This window comes from Tupaia chinensis, unplaced genomic scaffold (assembly GCF_000334495.1).
Source record: "Tupaia chinensis unplaced genomic scaffold, TupChi_1.0 Scaffold144529_1, whole genome shotgun sequence".
Classification (NCBI taxonomy): Eukaryota; Metazoa; Chordata; class Mammalia; order Scandentia; family Tupaiidae; genus Tupaia; species Tupaia belangeri.
The window spans coordinates 843,508-867,032 of NW_006204388.1; the positions used below are offsets into that span (position 1 = coordinate 843,508).

The 23,525-nt window shown below is 35.5% G+C and overlaps 1 protein-coding gene and 1 non-coding gene across 3 annotated transcripts; both read left to right on the forward strand.

Annotated features, from left to right (window-relative positions):
• The first annotated feature begins 3,845 nt into the window (after nt 1-3,845).
• ZRANB2 (zinc finger RANBP2-type containing 2) lies at nt 3,846-23,456 on the forward strand. Of its 2 annotated transcripts, none has more exons than XR_003547620.1 (11): nt 3,846-4,025; nt 7,590-7,642; nt 7,721-7,829; nt 9,194-9,276; nt 15,923-15,999; nt 16,237-16,371; nt 17,518-17,687; nt 19,393-19,479; nt 21,345-21,497; nt 22,518-22,588; nt 23,133-23,456. XR_003547620.1 is itself a non-coding variant. In XM_006167132.3 (11 exons), exons 1-10 carry the CDS (start codon nt 3,970-3,972, stop codon nt 22,545-22,547), a joined length of 957 nt encoding a protein of 318 aa, XP_006167194.1. In that variant the 5' UTR covers nt 3,846-3,969; the 3' UTR covers nt 22,548-22,588; nt 23,133-23,456. The 2 variants fall into 2 exon arrangements, 1 of the variants encoding a protein (XP_006167194.1); XM_006167132.3 differs by having other exon boundaries at nt 22,514-22,588.
• On the forward strand, nt 20,551-20,612 carry MIR186 (microRNA mir-186). Its single transcript, NR_129511.1, has one exon. It is a non-coding gene; the product is annotated as a microRNA mir-186 (primary transcript).
• Nucleotides 23,457-23,525: the final 69 nt, after the last annotated feature.

Genomic DNA, 23,525 nt, shown 5'->3' on the forward strand with positions numbered 1-23,525 from the left:
CTATACTATTCAAAGTGTTTGCAATTTGTTATTCTCATTGCTTTATAGAATATTCCATTGAGCCAATATATAATTATTTATTCATGCTACTATTGCTAAGTAATTGGGAAGTGTCCACTATGGAACTATTTTGAATACTACAGTGATACATACTATTGCACACATCTTTGGTGAACATATGAGCATTTTATTGTTTTAAATTATCAGAGGGCACGTGTGCTCTTCACAGAGAGAGAGATAGGAAAAGGGAGAAAGCACCCCCTAATGGCGTGTGGTCATGCTGGCATCTTCTATTTCTCGTTGGGATTTTGGGCATGCACACACAAGTACCTCACGTTTCTTTCAAGTCACTGGTGCTGGGACTCAAACCACATCGCTTGTGTGATATTTGGCTTTCTTAACCACTAGGCCACAGGACCAGTCCAAAAATATTGAATACATGTATTTCTGTTGGAAATATCCTTAGGAGTATAATTCTAGGATTGTAATATATGTATATATATTCAGATTTAATTGATTCTGACATCTTTCCAAAGTTGATATATCAAATGACACTTCCACAAACAGTGTAAGAAAATTCTATTTGCTCTTCATGCTTTCTGACACTTGGTATAGTGTGAATTTTTCCTTTTTATGGATACATGGTGGTATCCCATTATTTTTGTTGTTGTCATTTTAGAGAGATTTTTGCTATAGAGTGCATGCAGTCACCACAGAGACAGAGAGAAAGCGAAAAAACATCCCTGGAAGGGATGGCCCCATGGCAATCCCTTCTCCTCCATTCTTCTCTTGGGATTTTGGGCATGCACACACATGTGTCCAGCGTGTTTAAAGCCGTTGGGTCCATGATTTGAGCTGTGGTTGACTATGCTGGAGTCCAACAATGTAACCATTATGCCATCTGCTCGTCTCAACCTCATGGTTTTAATTTGCATTCCTCTGACTTGTAGTGCCAGCCAAAACCAAGTAAGCCCACTCACTGTAAGGAAAACTGCAAGATAAAATATAAAAAGTACTATTCAAGGTAACTGAAAAGAAAAACCAGGCAACTTGGAGTGGAGAGTCAAAACTTAGAGAAGTGACCCTAAGTGTTTACCTATTTTCAGTTTTATGTATTTTTCTCTCATAACTTTGGCCTGAGGCCTTGGCATTTAAGGAACTGTGGTGGTAGTACACGAGGCAAAAACTGGGGGAAACCCTGTAGTTCTGGCCAAATAGTGGAGATGAGGGGAAAGGATCTCTGTGAGTCAGAAGTTTGTGTGGAAATACTTAGCTTTTTCTCATTTCCCTCTTTTATTTCCACCTATACTTTAAGCCAAGGAAAAAGACCTGGGCTTGGACACCTACAACACCAAAAACCCCTTCCTAGACAAAAGGAGCCTCTATTGTCTGAAAAGTGTAGAAGGAATCCACATCTGTGTATCTTTTATATCACTACTTTGCCCAGGTTAGGCCCTAGTCAACTGCAGTAGCTATGGCAGGCAGCTGAACCTCCAATAGAAACCTAAGATTTCCAGAAACAGGACCAGGGAAAGGGGACCCTCCAAGACAGACAATGAGTAAAGAATATAGGCAAGTTCAGAGAGCTAGAGAAGGGGATTCTATGTATGAATTCACACAAGTTCTGTGTTCACACTTCAATGGAACATGTGCAGGACAGACATAAAACATCATAGCAAAAAATCTGTGAACTGAACTATAGTTCAAACTGCTACTCAAATCCCAAAATAATCCCTGAGTATTGTTATGCATACTTTAGACCCAAAACAACATTAAGGAGTCTTTGAAAACTCAACTGACTGGTATTCACAGAAGTTGAGAATGAATTTGTAATTTGAATGAAACTGGATTTACTGCCTCCTAACACAAAACAAAACAAAATAAAATCAGAATTTCCCTAAAGGTTTTAATAGAAACCAGAATCTATGCAGCAGAATATTCATAATGGCCAGGATAAAATTTACAATTATACAAACAAAAGAACTGGGAAAATGTGACCAAATCTTAAAGGAATATATAATGAACAGATGCCAAACTTTAGATAATGACAGTGTTATTTATCAGTTCAAAATGTTAATGTAGCTATTATAGCTAGAAAGTAGTAACAATTTCTTTGCTGGATATATACTATATTCTAGAAAACTTTTTGCATTTATGTACCAGAATCCATGCATACGAATGCTCATAACAGTAAAGGCAAAATTTAGCAAACAGAAGTAAGTTCTCACAAAAAGAAACATCATCGGTACACAGAAGTGAAAATAAAGAAACTACAGCTACATGCAACGACATGTAATCAGACAAAATCCATTTTTCTTTTTGAGAGAGATTTTTGCCCACCAGAGAAAGAGACTGAGAGACACAAAGCAAGAAATCACTCCTCAGGGGGATTGCCACCCAGTAATCTCTTCTCCATTCTCCTCTCAGGATGTTGAGCACACAGGCACATATGCCAGGAGTTGAGGTATAAGCCACTGGATTTTGGATTTGAACTGGGTGTTACTATTGGGAGTCCAGCGAGGTAACCATCATGCCACCTGCTGGTTTACACATAGATAAATTGAGAAGCATAATACTGAGTGAAAAAATTAACTAATAAGCTATCTTCATACTGCTCAAGTTTATCAAATTAAACACGTACATTAAACTAACACTTGTTAATGTAGCTATTATAGCTAGAAAGTAGTAACAATTTCTTTGCTGGATATATACTATATTCTAGAAAACTTTTTGCATTTATGTACCAGAATCCATGCATACGAATGCTCATAACAGTAAAGGCAAAATTTAGCAAACAGAAGTAAGTTCTCACAAAAAGAAACATCATCGGTACACAGAAGTGAAAATAAAGAAACTACAGCTACATGCAACGACATGTAATCAGACAAAATCCATTTTTCTTTTTGAGAGAGATTTTTGCCCACCAGAGAAAGAGACTGAGAGACACAAAGCAAGAAATCACTCCTCAGGGGGATTGCCACCCAGTAATCTCTTCTCCATTCTCCTCTCAGGATGTTGAGCACACAGGCACATATGCCAGGAGTTGAGGTATAAGCCACTGGATTTTGGATTTGAACTGGGTGTTACTATTGGGAGTCCAGCGAGGTAACCATCATGCCACCTGCTGGTTTACACATAGATAAATTGAGAAGCATAATACTGAGTGAAAAAATTAACTAATAAGCTATCTTCATACTGCTCAAGTTTATCAAATTAAACACGTACATTAAACTAACACTTTTAAAAAGCAAGACAATAAATCCCAAATACAAGAGAATATTTTTCCCTTCCTCATCTCTGGAGAAAGGTAATGGGGTGGGGTCAGAAAAGGCACTAATATTTTAACAATATGGGCAATATCCCAGCTCTAAAACTACTGACCACGTCTTATCTGTATACTATTCACTTATATGTTAACATCTATTTATGTACAAAAAAAAACAGGTTTCTAAATTGTATCCTATGTCCATAGTAAATGAACAGTTTTCCCCCTCTATTAAAATGCTCCAAAAATTTGAACCCAACCACCTCACCCACAAACGTACTCCGGGCAACGGGCCATTCCACGCCCCGAACTGATGACAGTCACTTCCGCCTCCGCTCCCCTAGCTCCTCCCATCTAAGCGGAAGTATTTTTTGGAGGGGTCCTCCCGCCTGTAGGGGGCTCTCCGAGGCTTCCAGTGCCACGAAGGCCGCCTTCGTGGGCTGTCCCTACGGCGCCTGTTAGTTTAACTCTAAAGAAGATAATTGTATTGTAAGATTTTGGGCCGGAAAACAATCACACAGGCATTTTATTCCGGATAATAACGTTCAAACTCAATTCCTGCCTCGTACCTTCATTGGCAATCCCTGACACAGTGGTGAGATGGTGCCAGGCGGTGTGAGGACAGCCTCGAGATGCCGAAAGTCCCCGGTCCGCTTCCTCCTGTGAAGACGTAGCTGAGGGTGGCTGTGGTGGTGGCTTCCAAGATGTCGACCAAGAATTTCCGAGTCAGTGACGGGGACTGGATTTGCCCTGACAAGAAGTGAGTTCATGAAAGGCCCCAAATTGGGACAGGGTTTATCAGTGAAGGCTTTCTCCGATCAATTTGGTATTTCCGTTTTTTTGTGATTTCTTCCTTTACCTTTAGCTGGGCCGAGGCCTTGAACTACCGGCTCCGAGGCGGGAAAGAGGCTCCCAGAACGAGAGGAGACTTAGGGGAATCGTTGTTTGGTATTTACGGCTTTTTCTCACTTTACCTTTCTAAGGAAGTGCCGCTTTTTAGAGTGCGGGATGGCGTACTTCCCCCTCCCCCCACAAGCCTCTCACCCCAACGGGTGAAGGCCAGGTTTCCGCGGTGAGGAGAGTCTTCCTTAGTCCTGGCCAAGCGCGGTGTTGGAGCTCTCCCACGTGACTTTTTCATTCTTGTTCGCGGAATGCGTTGGTTTATCGCACTTACCCTTTTACTTCTTACAATCAATTCCTCTTGTTTTGTGTATTTAGTCAAACTTCTACATCGAACTGCTTATTCCCTTCCCCTCAAACCGTATCCGTCTTTGATTTGTGAAATTCTGAATTTTCTACTAGACCTTTAATTTCTCTTCAGTTATTGAGCTTTCGCCCCTTTGGGGCTGAAAACCAGAGGCCTGGATTTTTCTTTTCTTTTCTTTCTCTTTTTTTTTTTTTTTTTTTTTTTTTGCCTTTTTAATCCTTAAGATGCCTGCAGTAAAGAAAGCCACATATGTTAGTGGCTCTGTTTTTGACATCGTTGCTAAAGGCTGTGTGCTCTTGATAAGTCGTCAGTCACATCTTTATGAGGGGTGCATAAATAGATATACCTGTTTGAAAACACAAAACAACTTAATACACAAGTCAGTGTTAAAATAAAAATACTTGTTGCCCATAAAATGGCCACAAGTAAAGCATTTATGCAGTAAAGGTAACTATAATACTTTGGAACAAATCTGGGCTTAGTTCCTGTTCTGTTACATATAGACCAGGTAACTCTTAAGTACTTTGCTGAAAAATAGGAATGGAATTGTTCTTTACATTGAATTCGTGAAGTAGGGCGGTTAGCGTATATAAAAGCAATAAAACATGGGAAATACCATACTGTATAGTGAGAAGGTGCTCAAGTCTAATTCATGATACAGAACAAGTTATGTATTAAGACTATCGTTGCTCCCCAGTGGTAGGACAAGATTGAAAACATTCAAAAGATTTCGAACAACTTAGGAGTTTTCTGTGTTGGTCTTCTGTGTGATTAATGATTACACCTAAACCTTTGAGAAAGTCTAAGAGAGTGCATTTCAAGTCACTTAAAAATATGTGAGTAGAATAATATTTCTACAGTGTGCCTAAGTCTAGGAGACATTTTCAGTTCTTATTGGGGTCATGAGGAATATTTTTTACTGGAGAAACATAACAATTATTTGAAATGGTTTTGTTTAGTGTTATCCCATACTCCACATCTTTATATCACTTTAGTATCACTTTTGAAAATCTATTTTTTAAACTATAAACGTTATATATCATTCAGAGCCTTGAACTGAAAATTGTTTAGTTTTGTATTTTTTTCAGTGTAATCAAAGTAATGCCATGCTACTTTACATGTTGAGGTTATCTGGTTGTGGTCGAGCCCCCCTCCACCTGCCAGCTAGGTCTCAGAGGTTTGATAAATATTTGATAAAACTCAGTTTTCTTATAATTATTTGAACCTATTGTGTTTTCAGTCAACACAACTTCCCTCCTTCTTTCTATCCTACCTGATAAAGGGCATTTCACCAAGATTCATAAAGCCGCTTCCTGATTTATCATTTTTTTTCTTTACTGGTTCACTTGTAGGATTTTACAATTTTTTTAATAATAGAGAAATATTTTTTTACAGATTTATTTAATTTAATTTATTCATTTATTTTAATTTGACCAGGGAGAAAGTTAGAAAGCAAGCTACCAGGTCCAGGACTTGAACCATGGTCAGCCATGTGGGAATGTCCAGCACCTTGACCACCACGCCACCTGCTGGTCCCTGTGGAGAAATATTTTTATTTGTTGGAAAACTTTTTTTTTGAGAGAGAGTTTTTTGCTATAGGGCACATGCGCTCGCTAGAAAGAAAGAGACAGAGTGACAAATCAACACCCCAAGGGGGGATAGCCACACCTCAGTCCCTTCTCTTGGAATCCTGGCCATGCATGTACATGTGCTGGATGTGAGTTCAAGCCACTGGGTCCAGGACTCAAACTGGGGTCAACTACATGGGAGTCCAGCGACATGGCCATTACGCCAACTGCTGGTCCCCATTGGAAAACTTTTTTTTCTCAACTTTTTTTTAAGAGAGATTTTTGTTATGAGGCGTGTGTGCTCACTGGAGAGAAAGAGAGACAGAAAGTGAGAAGTTCCCTCCCATGGCCATGCCACAGTCCCTTCTCAAGTTGCTTAAAAATATGTGAGTAGTGCCGGGCACGTGTACGTGCGTGCCCAAGATCCCTAGAGGAGAATGGAGAAGGGATTGCTGCGTGACCATCCCCCCTGGAGGGTGATTTCTTACTTTCTGTCTCTCTGTCTCTCTCTCTCTCTCTCTGTCTGGCGAGCGCACGCGCCCTATAGCAAAAAAACTCAAAAAAATACATATTTGAATAGAATATTATTTCTACAATATGCATAAGTCTAGGAGACATTTTCAGTTCTTATTGGGGGCATGAGGAATATTTTTACTGAAGAAATGTAACAATAATTTGGAAGGTTTAGTTTAGTGTTATCCCATATTTCACATCTTTGTATCATTTTAGTATCACTTTGAAAACTGATTTTCAAAATGCGATACGATAACCTTTTAAATCAAGGGTCTGTTGATTGATTATTCAGTTTCTTTTCCTCTTGGGATCTTGGGCATGCACGCACATGTGCTGTTTTTTGTTTCTGTTTTTGCTTGTGAGTGAGTACATGGGCACACTTGAGAATAAGAGAAATACAGATGACCCCTTCACAAGGTCTGGTAACACTATGATCCTCTTCAGTTTTCTAACCCATCAGATCCGGGGAACTCACACTTGTCTGGTATGTTTTGGACTGATCAGACTGGGGATTTGAAACCAGTAACCCCAAGTAACCTAGCATCTTTTGAGCAGCATATTATTGCTGTGCCAAGGAGTCAACCCCGTATTTCTTGCAATATATTTTGTTTATATCTTATTTTCTATACTAGTAGTTATCGTTTTTTTGTTTTTTTTTTTAACTCATTGATGCCTTGTCAGTAAATATTGGAGTCAAGTCTCATTTCAACTTTACAATTGCATTTTTTAATTAATGATATCTGGAGATATGAGGACAATAAGGTACAAAGATCTAAAGTGACTTAACCAGGATTATATAATTAGTAAATAGGATGATTAGAATTTATTATCATGGATTTGTGACTCCAAATTGAATGTATTTTAATCTCATTAAAATATGCAAACTTATTTTTCTTACTGAATATTTTTGTAGAAAATACTGAACAAGGTAGACTAGAAGTTTTGGATTCCAGATTTGTATTAAGGAAACATTGAAGTGTAAACATTGTACAGATTGAAAAGACATTCTGTAAGTGGGTTTTTTTTATATTTTCAGATGTGGAAATGTAAACTTTGCTAGAAGAACCAGCTGTAATCGGTGTGGTAGGGGTAAGTAAGGAAAATTCTAATAATACTGCATATCCAAATTATTTATTTCTCCCAATTTATATTGCATTCTATTTTCAGAGAAAACAACTGAGGCCAAGATGATGAAAGCAGGGGGAACTGAAATAGGAAAGACACTTGCTGAAAAGAGCCGAGGCCTGTTCAGTGCTAATGATTGGCAATGTAAAACGTATGTGTTTCAAGTTATTGTCTAATTTTCCTTCTATAATAATATAGCCACTATTTGTTAATATTATTAACTCTTGCTAGTCACCTTGACAAGCCAGGATAACCTTTTAAATCAAGGGTCTGTTGATTGTTATTCAGACAGTATTTCATTTAACTATAATGGGACCAGCAGATGGCATAACCCACATAGTCAACTGTGGTTCAAGTCCCAGACCTGGTGGCTTAAATCTCAATGCAGGGCACGCATGTGCTTGCCCTAGAGGAGAATGGAGAAAGAATTGCAGCATGGCCATCCCCCCTAGGGGGTGATTTCTTGCCCACTCTCTGGCGAGTGTACGCGCCCTATCACAAAAATCTCTCTTAAAAAAAAAAGTTAACTAGAGTGTAAAGAAAGTTTTTTGTCCTCCTTTTTGCATTTTTTAATGGTAGTAATTTTGTATAATTAATATATCCCATGAACAAAGGTAAATGGGGGCGAGGTGTATATTTTAAAGTGCTATGGTCTGGTTCAATTTTCATGTTTAGATTTAATTCTGTTTTGATTTTTCTAAGTCATGTTTTCTGCTGTGTAGAAGAATCCTCTATATAAAAGAGGACTGAGTCACAGGGTCATACGTAAATTTCTAAACTGTAAACATTGAATTTGTATGGTAAACATTTTTAGCAACCGAGTAAGTGAATAGATTGGCTTTGCTACAGAATTCAATGATTGAACTGATTCCTTAAAAAATAAAATTTACCATTATTTGGAGGGTATAACCGTATTCTTCTTTGAAGTGAATTCACAGACAGAAATTATTGGAACTTTTAATTTAAGGCATCAGAATCTATAGTTATCATCTGTCATTTACTTCTTAAATCACAAAAGCACTCTTCCTATTACATAGATTTTGCTTCTGTGCTTAATTTTTTTTTTTTTTTTTTGAGAGGTTTTTGCTATTGGATGTGTGTGATCGCCAGAGAGCGAGCGAGAGAAAGAAAAAGCAAGAAATCACTTCCAAAGGGGAATGACTATGCCACAATTTCTTCTCCATTCTCCTCTCAGGGTTTTGGACATTCATGCACATGTAGCCAGCGTTTAAGCTGCTGGGTCCAGGACTTGAACTGTGGTCAACTATGTCGGAGCCTAGCAACATAACCATTACACTATCTGCTGGTCCCTGTGCTTAATTAAATCAGTCTCTTGTTGCAACCCACATTTTCTCTTTAGGCCAGGGTATGTTTTGTTTATATTACCCCTTTTTGAACATTTCTTTATGATAGTAATTTTTTTAAAAAAAATTTTAGTGTCTGAAATTGAATATTTTCTTAGTATATCATAGTGTATCTTTGGATTACTCAATGTGTTATTTTTCACATTTGAAGTTGCAGTAATGTGAATTGGGCCCGAAGATCAGAGTGTAACATGTGTAATACTCCAAAGTATGCTAAATTAGAAGAACGAACAGGTAAGATACTACTACATTTTAACTAAATGATTTCTTTTTTTCAATTTGCTAGAGGACACATGTGCTCTCTGAGACAATTGGGGTTAGGGATTGAGAAAGCACTCATGATGGGGGATGTTCACACCACAGTCTTTCTCCATTTATTTTTTTGGGATTTGGGGCATATACTCACACATGCCCTGGCATGTTTTTTCAAGATGAAGGATCCAAAACTAGAATGGTACAGTTGGCTATGTAGGGTCAAGCTGCTTTAACCACCATGTACCAGCTGGCCCCTAATTAAAAATTGAATTGATAATTATATCACCTTCTCATAACAGGAGAACAATAATGATTGAGAGTTGTCTGTTCTGTGTTTAATATTGTTTTACTAAGTTTTTCTCTTACACATAAAGTCTTTTAATTTTACAGTTTAAAAAGTACAGTGTTACATAGGGACACTAGATTATTTTTAAAAAGTTCTCTCATCTCTCACTGGCTTAGATATTTGCTGTTAAAAGTGACGCACCTTTTTTTCCCCCGCTCATCTGATATCCTAGTATGAAAAAAAAAAAAAAAAGAACAAGGGGACATGTTTTAGTCTGTTAATGTTGCTAGACAAATTCCTGAAACTGGGTGATTTAGTAAGAACAGAGATTTTTTCAGCTCACATTTCTGGTGACTAGAAAATCCAGAGATTGTAGACTTTCTATTCTGTCAGTGGTGAAATGAAGAAACTACTTACCTGAATGAAATTAACTATTTTCATTCACATTATATGTGTGCTTCAGATCTGATTTTATCACTCAACTGTTCATGTCATGTTACTAAAGGCATTTTTTCTACATATAGTTACCCATTCAGACCTAGACTTAGTAAACTATTTTTTGTTTTCTTGTCCTCCTTATTTGGTTTCTGAGGATCAGAGGTCAACTGATGATCTTTTAGATTCAGCACTTGTAGAATACAGCAGAATTTCAATGTGTATTTTGTCCCCTCATTTCCATTTTTTGGTTTTATTATGTTTTTTAATTTATAGTCTCACATGTAAGAACATTATAACCTAATGTTCTAGTATATTGTTTTTAACCTTCACATTTTACCTCTTATTCTCAGGAAGTGATTTTGCCTTGGTACTGATTGGGTCGATTAGTCCTTCCAATGGTCTCCCTTTTCCTTCCTTCACTTCTCTAAGGTACATAAGCTCTCACTTCCACCCCAAACATAAACCTCTAGTTGCTTATTCCGTCCTTTATAAGTTCATCCTTTTCCCTTTCTGTCTGACCACTAAATGTTGAAATTCCTTAAAGGCCTAGTCCCTAGGCACTCTCTTTCCTCTGCTAGGTATTTTCTTCTAAGCCCGGAGTTTAAATCATTAGCATACTGAGATACCCAAATTTATGTCTCCAACTCAGACGTTTTCTTTCAACCCATATATCCAGCTGCCTCTTTAGTATTGCCATGTAAATGTCAAACTCCTTTTGTCCAACCTGAATTTATGATTTTTCCCCTTAGGATTTAGCCCTCTTTCATTAGTACCACCAGCATATTTGTGGTACATAAGCTGGAAATTTGGATGCCCTTTAGCCTAGATAGTTCCTCTTTCACATCTCTTTACTTCTCCAAATAATCTTTTCCCTTCGCCACCCAAATTGTACCATTATGTCTTGTCATGGAAAAATAGACACCTACCTGGTCTCTATTCCCCTTCTGTCCAGTTGCATCTAGAGTTTATTTCATTTTTCCTGTAAAAACTATTTAAAAATCTCTTGCTTTTAGGGTGAAGTTCAAAATTTTTAACAATTTTAAGTATTATAATCCCGAAAAGTTTTTATCTCCACTCACATTCAACTTGATATATTTCCTGATTCCTCATCTAAAGTTTCATTATCGCAAAGCAAACTGAAGTTAGCAAAATTTATGTTTGATTTCTTCTCTTTCCTTTACGTCATTTTGGTGTCTTGAAACTTTCCACTTTTCACTTTCCTGGCTGTGAGTATTTGTTTTTGCTAGTAACTGAACTTCTGAGCAACAGTTGCTCTCCATTTCCTCCTGTTCATCTGTAGTACAGCAGTCCAAACTTTTTTTTTTTTTTTTTGAGAGGTTTGTGCTATAGTGTGTGTGTGGTTGCCAGAAAGACAGAGACAGAGAGACAGACAGTGAGAAATCACCCCTTGGGGGGGATGGCCACACTCAAACCCTTCTCCTCTCGGAATCTTGGGCACGCATGCACATGTGCCTGGTGTGAGTTTAAGCCACTGGATCCAGGACTCGAACTGCATGGGAGTCCAGTGACATAGCCATTACACCAACTGCTGGTCCCAGAGGAGCTTTTTATAAGCATTGTGAGACAAGATATGAATGAAGGAAAATTTGATGTACTATCTCTGAAAAAAATTGCTCAGTTCTCTTGCATAATTTAATGAAATTTGTTGTGCAATAATTAACTGTTCTCTTGTGTACATATTTACGGTAATTTTTTTTTTCATGTTTTCTGATGTAACAATAGAAATGACCTTAGTGGGTTATGATTTTTATTTGGATTATTTCCCTAGAATAAATTCTCAGTAGTTGAATTAATCGCTTATACTAGAGGATTGTAGAATTTTCAAGGTAGTGTCTTAGTACTTCCTTTGAAGTACATGTTATGTTCATTTATTTTTCACTTTTCATTTCCATTATTACAACTGTAACCCAAAACCTTCATTTTTAAATTTTTGGTTGTTTATTTGCCTTTGCTCAGATTTTTACATTTTATTGTGCCAGTTGAAAATATTTTCAGTGTAAAAGCTACTAAAAACTTTGGGATTTTGGACACACACAAGTGTGTGCCAGGTGTGTTTTTCAAGGTACCAGGTCTGGGACTTATGCAGTCACCTATGTGGGATCCAGCTGCCTTAACTACTACACCACCAGCTGGCCTGCCTATATTTTATTTTATTTATCTGTTAGCTTTATTTCTTCAGTGGGTGAGAGAGAGATCCTAACAGGGTCTTTTTACTGTAATCCACCTGCCAGTCTTTAGTTAACCTGGATTATGGGCCTATGTTTGTTTGATTTACTTATGGAGATCTCTGGACTTACACAGAGAACCTTTCCATGTAGGATTGCCTCATAGGACTTTGCATTTTAACTCTGTGCCACTTTCAGGTCCCTAATCTCTTATTTTTATTTATTCATTTATTTATTTATTATGATAGAGAGAATTTTGCTATAGGGTGCATGCGATCTCCAGAGAGACAGAAAGCAAGAAATCATCCTTTGGGGGGATGGCCACAATGCAATCCCTTCTCCTCCATTCTCCTCTCGGGATGTTGGGCATGCATGTGCACATGCTGTGCATGAGGTTTAAGCCACTGGGTCCAGGACTTGAACAAACCATAGTTGACTACATGGGAGTCCAGCAGTGTGACCATCACATCATCTGCTGGTCCCAACTCCTATTTTTAGAGCCTTTTAAAGATATTCAAAAATTTTGTAATGCTACCAGAATTGTGTTTTCTTTGTTCGCTCATTAAAGAAATAATTGAGATCACTGCGCAAGGTGTTAGGATACCTGGGTTAGCAAAGTAGACATGTAGAATCACAGATTAATGAAATCATTTTTGAGAAAATTTTGTTTAAGTAGTAAAATTTGAATTAACCAGTTCACAAGTTGAGAAAAGATTAAGCAAGAGCAACCAGGTTTTATGAAGGCTCTGACACTTGAAAGAATTTAACATATTAGATGGACTCCTAATTATTGCCAGAAAACACTTAAGAAATAGGCAAAGACCCTGTAAATCATAGTAAGGAATTTATATTTTATTCTTAACATAATAGCAAACATCTGAAGGATATTTAATAAGGGAATGGCACAATCTAGCTTTTATTAAATGTTGTTATTCTGGCTTGTGAATGAAAAATTGGGGTTGGGGGTTGGCGATGGTGGAAGCAAAAAATAACAATTTTTACAATATCACCTACAGTGCTTTAAACTGATAGAATGAAGGAAATATACACATCATTCCAGTGATTCTTCTAATCTATGGATCACTGGAAATGATAGACTATTTTTTTCATAATAGAGAATTACTGTATTTCCCATATACTGGGAACGAGTTCATGAGTTTGATTTGAAAAAAAATTCATGAGTTTGATTTGTTGTATGGGTTTGATACAGCATACATTTGTAATCTCTTTGTTGTGAACAGATTATTTAATTTCATTTTTGGTGGCTTGTATAAAAAATGACTTTGTATTGTGGTAATGTTCATTTTAAAGTCATCTTAGTTCCTTTGTAAAAATTACCTATATGAATTACAGTTTACTTTCTAATCTTATAATTTACCCTTTAATTCTCTTATTTCCCATATTTTTCATTTGAATATTACCGAATGAAGAGAACTCTACTAAAAGCTTATTTCATAATTTTTAAATAGGATTTAAAAAATATTTTATATGCTCTACATGACCTCTTTTTATGACTACAAATACTCAGTTTAATAAGCACTTTTCTGTACTGATGACTAAGATAATCATGCTGTTTATGTTTGTGTGATTTTTTTTTCTGTGTAAATTATTTCTTATACTGATTCTATGGATTTTTCAAAACTTTCATTCACCTGCTTGTGAGTATTTTTAAAATTTTACTGGCCGAAAATATAATGAGAAGAATGGATCTTGGGACCAGTTGGCACAATGACTGTGTCGCTGGACTCTCATACAGTCTATTGCAGTTCAAGTCCCTGACCTGGTGACTTGAACTCATGTCAGGAGCATGTGCGTGCTTGCCCAAGATCTCGAGAGGAGAACGGAGGAGAGAGAATTGCAGCCATCCCCCCTGAGGGATGATTTCTCACTTTCTGTTTTTCTGTCTCTCTGTTTCTGATGAGCACACTTGCCCTATAGCAAAAGCCTCTCCAAAAGGAAAAAAGAAATGGATCTTATATTAATTTTTTTTCCCAGAAAATACTAAAAGGCAGTTTTTAAAATGCCCATTTTTAGCAGATTTAAAGTCACAAGTCCTTAATTTTTTAAAAGACTTGTAATAAGCCTCTTTAACATTTTACTGGTTTATGAAGTCCTTAAGTCTAGAAGTCACAGGCATTAAGTGCAATACTGCTCTGGAACGAGTTTGATTGTGTTACTTTTAACCACAACCTCTTAAATTTTTCTTTTTTAAGAATTACTTTTTTTTATTTAACTTTATTTATTTTTAATTTGACCCGAGAGGAACAGAGAGAGATAGAAAGTGAGAAAGCTAGTCGCCAGATCCAGGACTTGAATCCTGGTTGGCCATGTGTGAGTCCAGTGCCCTAAACCACCATGCCACCTGCCAGCCCCAAATTTTTAAATTTTTCTGAGGTATTATTCAAAAATACCTCATCTCACTTTTTCTAAAACTAACAGGTTTTTTTTTTCCTTAGTCATTTAATGCTCATAAGAAAAGACAAAATTGCCACCCAAATTGTAAACATCAGTTCTGACTTCAGAAAATAATATTTTGTTAACCTTGACTTTTTTTTTTTTTACTGGGTGGAGGTTTTTGCTATAGGGTGCATGTATTCACAAGAGAGCCAGAGAGGAAGTGAGAACTCACCCCCCGGGGCAATGACCATCCTGCATTCCCGGTTCCTCTAGTCTCCTCTCGGGATTCTGGGCATGCATAAACACGCACATCATGTGAGTTTCAAGCCAGTGGGGTCTAGGACTCAAGCTGCGGTCCGTCATGTGGGAGCCCAGCACCTTAACCACTACAGCAGCCCCTCTTGATTATTTTTTAATAAAATTATTTTGAATTTGAAAGTTTGCAAGTTATTTCAGAGAACTTGAATAGCTTTTAAGTGTATGTTAAAAAAACAATTGCACCAGTAGTTAGTGTAATGACTGTGTCTCTGAACTCCCATGTAGTCAACTGTGGTTCGAGTCTCAGACCCGGTAGCTTAAACTCATGCCGGGCACGTCTGCGTGCGTGCCCAGTATCCTGAGAAGGGAACGGAGGGAGAAGAGATTGTGGCATGGTCATCCCCCTGGGGAGTGATTTCTCACTTTCTGTCTCTCCATTTCTATGTCTTTCTGGTGCACGCACACAGCCTATAGCAAAAGGCTCTCCAAAAAAAAAAAAAAAAAAAAATTGCATTAAAAGCAGTTAAACCAAAGTCAAATGATGACATTTAATTGTATTATTATGTTTGCCTATTTAATTAGTAATTTTCCAAGTTCTAGTTTTATTGGCCCGGTACATTTTAGCTTATCAAAATTTCAGCCCATCAAGATTATAGACTATTTACAACCATAAAGCAGTAAATTTGATTTTGGTTTCTTATTGAGTCTACTTCCAGAAGAATTATATTAAATTATATAGGAATGTCTTTTTAAACTTGGTTATAGCAGTTAACAGTTAAGCTGTTTTATACCTATACATTCTGTAAATTGCATGAGTTGTATCGGACATTTTGAAATTAAGAGCTACAAGCATAGGTATATTACTTTTCAATTGAGATACTCAACCTTGAGACTCTTCTTTATGGTGATTTTTAAAATATGCTTTTTAAAAAGATGAATAACTTATAGCAAGATAGGTAACTATCATTGATTCTATTTTCTTTTTCTCTGATGTTTGGAGGTGATTTGGACATATTGTTTTTATAATTGTTACAGGAAAACAATTTGTTCTTCTTTTTAGGATATGGTGGCGGTTTTAATGAAAGAGAAAATGTTGAGTACATAGAAAGAGAAGAATCTGATGGTGAATATGATGAGGTAAGCTATATATTGATAAACACATTAAATATAAATTAGAAAACATGTTAGAAAATACTTTGTATGCAAAGGAAAATTTTTAAATGTACCTTATTTTTCTGAGTACAGTTTGAGTGTTACAGCAACTTACCAATTTATAGGAAGTCAAAACTGACAAAATATTTCTTATAAATTTAGAAAATGTATCATCGTGCGTTTTCAACTAACATTTAGATTTTGAAACTTACTTTTCTCTAGTTTGGACGTAAAAAGAAAAAATACAGAGGAAAGGCGGTTGGTCCTGCATCTATATTAAAGGAAGTTGAAGATAAAGAATCTGAGGGCGAAGAAGAGGATGAGGATGAAGATCTTTCTAAATATAAATTAGATGAGGTGAGACTTACCTTATTTCTTTGTTGCATTTGAACCGTGGTGTAACATGAATGCTTTTGACGCCTTAAACCCTTGATGAAGATATGGTTTTCTCACAAGGGTTTTATGCTTCTACTCTGCCAAGTGCTGTTTTTGTTCTGAAGGTACAATAATGACCAAGGCAAAACTACTCTTCTCTTATTAAATTCTAGAAGAGAGAAGAAACATGTGAACAAGATAATTTAGGTAGCAACAATTTCATGAAAATATGTGGTATGATAGCAGAAAATTAGAACTGCTTTTGTTTTAGTAGATGGTTAATTTCTGAGGAGGTGAAATTTGAGCTAAGGTTTGAGTGATAGAGCGAATCTCACAGTAAGAGCTAAAATTATTAACACATTTAGGCAGAGAACAGCAAATACAGGTTATTTAAGTTTGAAAAAACAAGCCAGCAAGATTCAAAAAATCATCTGTAGACTCATATGGTTAAAGCAGAAAGGAGAATGAGAGATGTTAGGGGCAAGACCCACTTCAAGGCTTAGTCTAGTGATATTTTTTTTTTCATTGTGGGACCATAGGGTAAGTTTCAGGATCTGACTGTACAGAGACACATCAAGGGTACTGTAGAGTCTTAAACATAAAAAGACCCTGTAATTCAGTGAAAGAAGTCAATATGGAGCCATTATTTTTAACGTTTTTAAGAAAGAAACAAGATACATTTATCTATCTATGTTTCGAGGTGGTGACTGTCAATATATTGAGAGATTGGAGAGGCAGAATGAACATCCAGAATTCAGGGAGAAGAGCTAAGAGGTCACTGATATGCTAGAGAAAAAAAGGAACAGTATTTCAAACTGATACTAAAGGTAATACATTGAATGTAGAAAAAGTTCTAGAAGGACTTTTAAGGAGATACAATTGAAAAATTCTTGACAATGAATTTTATAATACATTGTGAAAGAAAAATAATAGGTTTATGTCTGAAATATCTTAGCTGATAGCAAATTTGTAGCTGAGATGAGGTTAAGTAGGTGAACTTCAGAAATGAGATGTTGATGATACATCCATATGGAGATGTCTAATACTGGAAAATTCATCTTTGATAGTAGGTGACGTTAATACATAAATGTCTAAATATGATTGGATTTATGATTAAATTTCTGCTAGGATGAGGATGAAGATGATGCTGATCTCTCAAAATATAATCTTGATGCCAGCGAAGAAGAAGATAGTAATAAAAAGAAATCTAATAGACGAAGTCGCTCAAAGTCTCGATCTTCACATTCACGATCTTCATCACGCTCATCCTCCCCCTCAAGTTCAAGGTCTAGGTCCAGGTAAACGGGTACAGGTCAAGGGTAACACCACTCAAAATGTCAGTATCTAACTTCTTTATTTATAAGTTTTGTTTTTCTTGACCAAATAAGCTTTCCTTTATCTTGAAGATTTTTATTTAAGTCATCTTTAAAATTTTTGTCATCTTTGTTCCATGCACTTATTACCCAGTATTTTCATAAATATGAAATTTAGCCTATTTTAGCTTCATGGCTTTTAATAAAAAGGTCTTAAGATTTAATTATATTGAATTGTATTGGGGCCAGCAGATGGCATAGTGGTTATGTCGCTGCACTCCCACATGGCCGACTGCTGTTCATGTCCTGGACCTGGAAACCAAGCCAGGCGCTTATGTGTGCGTGCTCAAGATCCCAGGAGGAGAATCAGCCAGGCGCTTGTGTGTGCGTGCTCAAGATCCCAGGAGGAGAACAGAGAAGGGATTGTGGTGTGGCTATTCCCTCTGTAGTGTGGTTTCTCACTTTCCCTGTCACTGTCTCTGTCTCCTCTGCGGTGAACACATATGCCCTATTGCAAAGAATCTCTTTAAAATATTTTTAATTATACTGTTGTCTGAATAGTTTATGTTTAGAAATTTTTAAGTAAATTGAAGATTCATATTTTTTACTCAGTGTTGAGGCCTAGTATAGAAATTTTCTGGGCACTCTTAAATCAGTACCTGATACAGAATGTTTTAATAATTACTTTGGTATTGGTATTCTGACTGAAGGAGCAGATTTACTCATGTTGGTTCTATTAACTTGATGCTTAAAATTGAAAGGACTCTATTGGTGTTCTGCTTAAATAGCCTTTGGTTTGGCAATGTAAAATATATAATCCCTGATTTTTATATTTAGCAAAAGTGAGAAAAAGCAATGCTTTAAGTAAACAGTGTTTTCTTGAAAAACCCTATTCATGGTTGATACTATGGACAGTGCATTTCAATCCTACTTAGGCATACAGTTTTAGCCATTAGTATTTAAAAATTAGATATTTTTAGTTGAATGTTAAAGCCTCATATCTTAATAGTGAGTATAGAGTATGATTTTGAGATAAATGTAATTATCTTTTTCTGTATGTTATTAAGAACAAGTTAAAAATGTAAATTAGATTAATATTATTTGTGGTTTTCAGAATTCAGATGGACCAGATCTTTCCCCATACCATATTTTTTCAAAAATGTAATTGCCCTAAAACAATGATTGATAGGGTTATTATAGGTTTTCTTCTTGATTCTGTAATCTTTGAGTAGACAGAAAATATAGGGATCAAATATACCTGCACATGCCAGAGTTTAAAGCTCCATACTAAGTAGAAACTGAAAAAAGGAATTTATAATAGAAAATGGTAGAGACATTTTAGAGAACTTAAATATAAATTGCAACATTCCATTTTTTGCATATGTTAAGCCTGAGTGACTTTTAATTATTTATGAACACAGTGTATTCAGTGTCTTTCCAACAGTGTTGATGCTTGATGTTTATATTTATGCAGTTGAGTGGCTTGGGGGATAACAAAACTCTATTACCCTCAGTCTGTTATTGAAATAAAATTTAAAGTTTATTTTAAATATTGTATTTAGGAAATGTGTACCTCATATTATATTCTTACATGAAAATAAACTCTAATGCATATCTTTCTTTCAGTTTTCATATCACAAAGCTCAATTAAATGGTCCTGGAAAAAAAAAAACCTTCCATGTTGTTCCAGGTCCCGTTCAAGAAGTTCTTCCAGCTCGCAGTCAAGATCTCGTTCCAGTTCCAGAGAACGTTCGAGATCTCGTGGGTCGAAATCAAGGTGAATGAGGTAGCATCTCTCTGTAAAGCAGAGAGAAAAAAAATATTAAAAGGCTGCAGGAAGTGTTGCTTCCCCCCCCCCTTATTTTGCTTCTACTTGTCAATTTTATTTTAGCATTAGAAAACTAATGCACTTGCCTCGGCTTAATTTTTTCACCATAAAATGTTTCCATTGCCTGCAGTGTGCCAAGACATTCCCATGATTGAATTAAGGTGGTAATTTTGCACTATGCATTGGTTGTTATTATATGTAGTAGTAAAATTGATGAAGTAGGAAGGTGAAGCTAGGTCTTACTGCCAAATCTCTAGTATGTTGTGTTTGCAAAAGTAATTCAAATAAAATTAGGCATTCTAATAAAAAGAAAGTTTTACTCAGAAGAAAGAAAAATAACTATCTTGAAATAGGTTTTTGCCCCCCAAGGCAACTGTTTTAGTATTTACAGAAACAACTTTACCATTTATTATTTATGAAAGTCTTTAGGGAACACTGTTACACATATTTTCATTGCTAATATTGGACAAAATATTATAAACAGTATTTGTGTAACAGATACCCCTATTAGCTGAATTAAGTATGGTTGGTTTGTTTAGTTAGGACAGAGTCTTTGTGAATTTTCAGGTTGCATTTAGTCAGACTTAGAGGGAAACAATTTGGAAACAAGTAAATGAAACTAGTTTTTGTTCTTGGGAAGTTTTCTATACTGAGTTGAAATAATGCTGCCTTTGTTTTTAAGTTAACTTATTGATAATCTAACAGCATCTAACATGAATAAAATGATTAAAATTCTACTTGAATGAAAGCTCATACTTAAGTTTACTAATGGCCATTTTGGTAGTAGTAATAATTTACTTGGTTATTTGAGCCAAATCTAGCATTAGAGGGCAACCGAACTTTATTTCATCACATTAAGAAGAAAAGGACAGCAAGTTGTACCCATATTTAAGTCCTTTTATTTTAGCTCTTAGGTGAAAATCCTTAAGTTCTGGTATTCCCTTTGGGAACTACTATAATTAAGGTTTACAGAACAGCCTTCATATTCATGCCAAACATTTTTCCTTGCTTATAACTTTCCAAAGAATTCTCCTTTTGGGCTTTCTGGTTTCGTTTTAAGCCCAAAGGTGAATTTTTTGGGAAGTTTGAGCTAAATTCCTTCAACCAAAATAAATGAAGAAAAATGTTTTTGCGTTTAAATAATTTGTACATTTACTTCTACCTGAAACATGTGAATGTCAACACTTCATACTTCATGAATAGTGTTTCTCCATAAAACCAAGTTTTGTAAATATAAATCAAGTTTCAAAGTTACTTGTTTTATTTTTCTTTGAATATATAGCAGTACAATATATTGCAGTCAGTATTCTTTCTTGTTGGTTTTCTATACCCTTTTTTTCTGTAGTAACTTGACTCTAATGAGTGGCATGATTTTATAAGGAGTCGTTAAGTATATTTTCTCAGGAAGTTGTATGTGAAATACATATTTTCTTCCCAAGTGGGAGGATGGACTTTTCTAAACATAGTTGTACAAATGCAGTTTACCTATTAACTTTACTATCTATATGTACTTTACATTGAAAAGCCTTAAAACATTTTTAAATTCTATTTTAATTCAGTAAGCTGATTTTCAATTATAAGTCATGAGCACCTATATTAGAATTTTAAAATGAGATGAAATTAAAATAATTGTATTTAAATAGAATGTTTTCATGGTTGATCCAGAAGTCTTCTGTTCAGTAAGCAGTAAGTATTATAAAATTTTCCTAGTTAAAAATCCTTTATTTTTTGGAGCTATCTGATAACTACACAGTCTTCTCCATTTCTTATTTTAACAAAATGTTTGATTTGTTTCTCAATCAATGAACATCCAGCTCCAGATCCCACAGGGGCTCTTCTTCCCCACGAAAAAGATCTTATTCGAGTTCATCATCTTCTCCTGAGAGGAACAGAAAGAGAAGTCGTTCTAGATCTTCTTCATCTGGTGATCGCAAAAAAAGACGAACAAGATCACGGTCACCTGAAAGGTTTGGGTTTCTGTAGAAATAAGAATGGGTGTTTTTAGTGTGTTTAATAGTTTAGCTAAACTTTTTATAGTTGGGTTAGATTTTTATTATCTCCTCTCTTCCACCTTTAAGTTATACTTTACAACCTTGAACTTTAAAACACATTACTTTGTACATAGTTTTGTACTTTAATCAGGTTATTTAGAAGTAAAGCAAAGTGCTCTGATCATCTTATTGTAAGTTTTTATATCCATATATAATTATTAACCAGCTCTCAGTTATTTCTGTCTTTTAAGGTTTCAGTTCACAAGCTATGTGTTGAAGTAATTTACAGGTTTATTTTATTAACCCTTCTAAAATAAATACAAGTCATAGGACTTTTAAGAGTATCTGATAAAAAAAATTAACATTCAGATCATTGAGAATCTCTTCCTCTTAAATATGAGTGCATTTCCCCGTAATTGTTTCATACTGTTTATTCTATAAGGAAATTGTTCCTTGTAGCTAGTACATTTTTCATCTCTAGGTCCACATCTTTTCCTCCTGTATTTTTTAAAGAGCTACTAGGTTACTTTTATCTGTCTCAACATTTTTAAAATGTGAAGGGTGTAATTGTCAATAGCCTTTTCTGCAACTGGCTAATTATTCAATTTCATTAACTGTCTCTTGGTTCCAATGTCTTAATTATAGTTATTTTCATGGCATCATTTTAATCTGAATTTTCTATATCCTAGTAGCTTGTGAAAAGAAGGATTGTGTGAAATCTGGTAATTAGTGGGTTCAGTGGTAGCATTATCTTTATCATTCCTACTTGTACAGAATTAGTTTCCTTCTTCGCATTTTGAGGTTTAAATATTAAGTACACACTAGCCTTGTTTCTCTGCATTTGCTTTCCTTGTAAGAAAATTATTCTGTATTCTGAGTGAAATTCATTCCACTGCTTTCTTATGACTTCTGCAAATTGTTATCTTAGCCACATATAATCTCCTTAGTTTGTTGTCATCTAAACTTAATGAACATGTTCTCTATTCCATAAGCCAGGTGATTGGTGAAAACACTAAACAACCCTGAGCCCAGGGCCAACCCCTACGGAACACCACTACTTTATCCAGGTTGATACTGACTTATTCATATTAGTGCATAATAAAACCCTGTAATTGTACAATCATCTTGTGTGACCTAGATATCCAAAGTCTAATTATTTATGAATATATTTTTCTAATACACAATTAGAAGTTTTGCTGTATCTGTTTACCTAAACTCATTAGACTTTTCTACAGTGTGTCACAGAGATTGTTTTAGTCACACTGTGTTAATTACCAAGTTTAAATGCTTTTGTTTCACATTATCTGTTATTGTATTCATTTTTTGCAATGCTTTCCTTCATTTCCTTAAATAATTCAGAGGTGGCTATATTTTGAGATGAGAAGATATTTTTATGTTGTAGAAAATCTTAAGTTCTAGTTATACCGTGACTGGGCTCCCATCCTGGTTCAACACATCACGTAACTTCATGTGTAAATTTGCAACTTAGTTTTTAAATTACTCCCTTGAATCAAAGCGTTTATTTTTTTATATTTTCACAGTAGTAAGAACAAATGCTGAAATCTAGCTCCAGCTTACTTGTTTTCTTGGTTTCTCCATTATGTCTTACAGGCGCCACAGGTCATCTTCCGGATCATCCCATTCTGGTTCCCGTTCAAGTTCAAAAAAGAAATAATGTATTAAAATTTACATCTTAAAAAAAAAAATCCAGTACAGTGCATGAAACATATTTTTTAAGAAGTTGGTGTCTTACTTGGTCAGAAGTGCTAAATCTGCTAGTAGAGGTGCATGCCTTTCATTGCTTTTCAGAATACAACAGCTGTGTTTATTTGTGAAATTAAAAGTAAATAGCATTTTAAGCCATAATGTTCCAGAATAGATCAATATGTTTACTGTTTATTATTTACAACAATTAGCTTCATTTCCAACATGTCAGCTGTAACAGAATACTTTTATTTCCTAATTTCAAACTTCTGTTTTTCTCATTTCCAAATTTATTCTGTT